Source organism: Branchiostoma belcheri, unplaced genomic scaffold, assembly GCF_001625305.1.
Source record: "Branchiostoma belcheri isolate BF01 breed outbred unplaced genomic scaffold, Haploidv18h27 scaffold306, whole genome shotgun sequence".
Classification (NCBI taxonomy): Eukaryota; Metazoa; Chordata; class Leptocardii; order Amphioxiformes; family Branchiostomatidae; genus Branchiostoma; species Branchiostoma belcheri.
In genome coordinates this window covers 161,449-165,867 of record NW_017803917.1, presented here as the reverse complement: position 1 = coordinate 165,867, position 4,419 = coordinate 161,449, and the positions used below count along the sequence as shown (strand labels likewise).

The 4,419-nt window shown below is 40.5% G+C and overlaps 1 protein-coding gene across 2 annotated transcripts; it reads right to left on the bottom strand.

Moving 5' to 3' along the window:
* Positions 1-2,164: 2,164 nt before the first annotated feature.
* LOC109474385 (zinc finger protein 234-like) lies at positions 2,165-4,065 on the bottom strand. Of its 2 annotated transcripts, none has more exons than XM_019774686.1 (2): positions 3,989-4,065; positions 2,165-3,335 (listed from the first exon to the last, which is right to left on the bottom strand). In XM_019774686.1, the coding sequence occupies exon 2, from the start codon at positions 3,284-3,286 to the stop codon at positions 2,312-2,314; it is 975 nt and encodes a 324-aa protein (XP_019630245.1). In that variant the 5' UTR covers positions 3,287-3,335; positions 3,989-4,065; the 3' UTR covers positions 2,165-2,311. The 2 variants fall into 2 exon arrangements, with proteins under 2 accessions (XP_019630245.1, XP_019630246.1); XM_019774687.1 differs by having other exon boundaries at positions 2,165-3,331; positions 3,989-4,040.
* Positions 4,066-4,419: the final 354 nt, after the last annotated feature.

Genomic DNA, 4,419 nt, shown 5'->3' with positions numbered 1-4,419 from the left:
CACAAAATCTCTCCCTCAAGTCCCAATACCTTACACTTTGACAAAATTGACACCTCACATGACTCAGATGTCAACTCCTGTTATTTGGACTTCACAAGTAGCGCATGTTAGTGGTGTAGCTCCTTAGAGGATATCCGAACAATTTGCAGATAATTGTTGTGTAAGTTATTAGGTTAGGGTGAATACACCATTATTTAAATGTGGAGTTTATTTGCAAAATTGTTTTTCCTGGCATTTCTCATATAGACAACTTACCACCCTCCCATTTCCAAAAGTACATCTCTGCTGATGCACACACAGACTCGAAGTACCATCTGCATATACAGACTAGGGCAAGTAGAATTGGAGCTGTGCAGGTATTTCTACCTACACCTACCGTAACCTGCATTGGTCCATGTACAGGTTTATATACAAATGTAGGTGTATGTGGATTTTTATTTGCTGACTTACCACCTATGAAGCCTTAAAGAGATAATGACAATGTATTTTGACAGTTGTTAGTATGACCTTCCCAAAGTGACCAAAGTCCGAGTAGTGCAGGGTAAAAATATCTCTGGTGACACAATGTGCAATGTCACCAGCACCTGTGCAGATATGCAGAAAAAACATTTCAACCCCTGATGGATCAAAAGAGAAAGTTCTGTTTACATACATACAAACTTTCTGTAGAATAGGAATAGCTGACAATTGCCAGCCCAAAATATTCAGATGTCACTGCTTTTATCTTAAACTGCTGCAACTATTACACAGTGCCTACAACCAAGGACATTGTAATGTCTTTGCTACAACTGAATAGGCAAAGTTTGCAGTTCCATGATCTCATACATTTGTAACTTCGCCAAATGATTATTGTATCATCAATTTGCTTGTAACATACGTCTCAAATGTGAAATCTCTATCATTTATGACAATTTATCATTGTGGCTTCTCATTAACTGCGCAAATAAGATCTTCATTTTGCACCAAGTCTGCTGATGATCTTGTCCCAAATTACTTACTGTAAATTTGGAAACATTTGCAGTTGTTTTATTTTTGCTGTGACTTCTATGTGTTTGAACTTATGACACTAGGAATATGTGTTTCCAATGTATTATTACATCCACGAGAAATGGAGGTAACGTTAGGCCACACCAATTTAATTTGTTGGTTCTCGGATTTTTTCAGAAAAAATATGAAGCGACAGGGCGAAAAAAAATAAAAACAGGTCTAGGCATCCTATTATAGGCTTAAATGCTACAAAATGAGCCATGAAGTCAACACAAAAGGCTGGGTTAAAATTTAAACATTGAATTTTGAACTTTTAATCAAACCACTGCAATGATAGATGGGAAAACTGTAACAACTAGGAAGAAAAGGACTTTCCTCAACTGTTGGGGGCAAAACCTGAGCATTTTTCAGTTGATTCAGGACCAGAATCAATTTTTTTTTGCAAATCAGAAAAAAACGAAGAGGCGAATCCGAGAACCAACAAATTAAATTGGTGTGGCCTTATGTGTATTTTTTTGGCTTGTGTGTTTCAATAGATTGTAGCTGAGACTTTGTGTCTTTGCAACTGAGGAGCAATACAGAAGGTCGTGTTGCCACCAAGGTCGGGTCGTGTGGTGTAATGGTACATAGAGTGTTCAACTCAGACGGAAGAGGTCCCGGGTTTGAACTCTGCCCGATGCAACCGTTCTTATGCCCTTGGGTAAGGCAGTTTACATGACTTTCCTCACTTCACGCAGGTGTAAAATGAGTACCTGGAGGTCCTATGTTTGGGGCAACCACACCACACTCATGTTAAAGAACCCACATTTATTGAAGAGTAGGGGAGTGTGAGTGGTTCAAACCTTAGTCCTGTGGCCATACCTGGGGTTGTATTGAGGTCATCCGAGTTAGCGGCAGCCGCTCCAATAATCGTTAACTCCTCACAAATCAGCCCTTGGCTGCAAAGAGTAGCTGGCCCACCCACCCAATATAGGGTCAGATTGTCATCAATCACAATGCTCATATGGTGACACAATCGAGTTCTGATTCCTTGTGTGTTTCAACTTTCTGCACCTGCCATTTTGCCATGTAATAGTCAAACTTACTTCCATAATCAATGGCACAAATAAAACAAAACATTTATTGAAATGTGAAATACCTTTATTAAAGCTAAAAATGTTTCATGTAGGTATAAGATCTCTGAATTGTTGTAACTTCTGTCTGTAAAATTTTGCTAAGAAAATGTCCTCTTTCCAACAGGGCTAACATCATCCAGTGTGTTTAGCCATAATGTGTCGCTCTAAAGTACCTTTTATTACAGTAGAATACGCACACTGGTCACATGTCATTTGTAGGGTTTTTCTCCAGTGTGTTTAGCCATAATGTGTTGCTCTAAAGTACCTTTCCTTGCAGTGGAATATGTGCACAGGTCACATTTGTAGGGTTTTTCTCCTGTATGTATCCTCAAATGTAGAGAAAGGTTACTCCGGTAAGCCGTCCTGTATCCACACTCTCCACACATAAAGGGTTTTTCTCCAGTGTGTTTACCCAGAATGTGTTGCTCTAAATGACCTTTCGTTGCAGTAGAATACGCACACTGGTCACATTTGTAGGGTTTTTCTCCAGTGTGTTTAGCCATAATGTGTCGCTCTAAATGACCTTTCCTTGCAGTAGAATACGCGCACTGGTCACATTTGTATGGTTTTTCTCCTGTATGTATCCTCAAATGTAGAGAAAGGTAACTCCGGTAAACCGTCCTGTATCCACACTCTCCACACATAAAGGGTTTTTCTCCAGTGTGTTTAGCCTTAATGTGTTGCTCTAAATGACCTTTCCTTGCAGTAGAATACGTGCACAGGTCACATTTGTATGGTTTTTCTCCTGTATGTATCCTCAAATGTAGAGAAAGGCTACGCCGGTAAGCCGTCCTGTATCCACACTCTCCACACTTGTAGGGTTTTTCTCCAGTGTGTTTAGCCATGTGTTCGTCTAAGCGACTTTTATATACAGTAGAATACGCGCACTGGTCACATTTGTAGGGTTTCTCACCTTTATGGTTCTTGATATGCTTTGACAGATGGGACCTGTCGGCAGTCTTGAAATCGCATTCTCCACACTTGTAGGGTTTTTCTCCAGAGTGTTTAGTCATGATGTGTTCACGTAAATGGCCCTTTTGTGCAGAAGAAAAGCCACAGTGGTCACACTTGTAGGGTTTTTCTCCTGTATGTATCCTCATATGTAGAGAAAGGGCATGGTTGTAAGCTGTCCTGTGTTCACATATTCCACACATGTAGTGCTTTTCTCTGGTGTGTTTAGCCATTTTCTAAACACACTTTTCTCTGGTGTGCCACAGCTCCTCTCAGCCCTTTCTGAAATAATGACGAGAACGAATTAAACCTGAGTGACTGACAAAGAAATATGCACCATTAATTTATGCTAGAGCAGCAGTATACCGTATTCTAATACAACAAGGCATATCTTACAAGCGAGGTGATGAAAACCTACACAAGGCCACACCTTGTCATATCCTTCATAAATTTGTCCAGATTTACTGTTTCAGTAATCATAAATGATGGAACTAAAGTAAAAAAAAGCTCAGTCACGCACAGTCATCTTTCAAGAGATGTTAAAGTTCTTTTCTGTTACAAATTCTATACTCTGCCCCCCTCCCCATAATTTTGAGGGAGATAACGTTATAACCCAACCCTCAAAACTCTCCTGTTCCTATCTTCATCAAGTTCATGTCGTATCATCATCAACCAGTGAACATAAATAACTAACAAACAGTTTTTTTTCCTAAGGTCCAGCGCAGGACCGCTAGGAGGGTCTCTCAAAACGCCAGCCTACCAATTTGAAGCACTGAAGCGACGGACATTCACAAGTGGCATTTTGACCATCGTCAGAAAAAATATCGTTTTTCTTTAAATATATCTAAGACGATTTTAAGACAACTGTAAAGGAGATTCAAGAGAACAACAGAGTTGAGACCTTCTTCTTCTTTGAGAACAGACTTGATACAGACCTTCTTCCTCTTTGCGAACAGACTTGAGACAGACTTTTTCTTCTTTGAGAACAGATTTGAGACCTTCTTTTTCTCGCCACGTGCACACTTGTGGTCTCCTTCATGTATTACTCCGAGTGTACCTAAAAGAGTACCAAGTCAAAAACTAAACGGCTGTATGAACGCGTGTTTTTATTAGTGAGAATTTTCCCTTGGAATTGGCCATCTCAACTGATGTAAAACGTCAAAGCGGTGAAAGCTTGTTTGTAACTGGTGAAATTAGGACGTAGTTGTTGGCAGCCGCGCGCTAGGTCGGACGTACACAGTCCAGTGTTGTGAGTTGTGCGGTCCGAGTAGGTTTGCAGCGCGGGAGGGCCCTCTTGCGGGCAGCCGCTAAGTGCAGTTTGTAATTCCCATAAGGCCATGTTGATTTGATTATATGGATGACATCC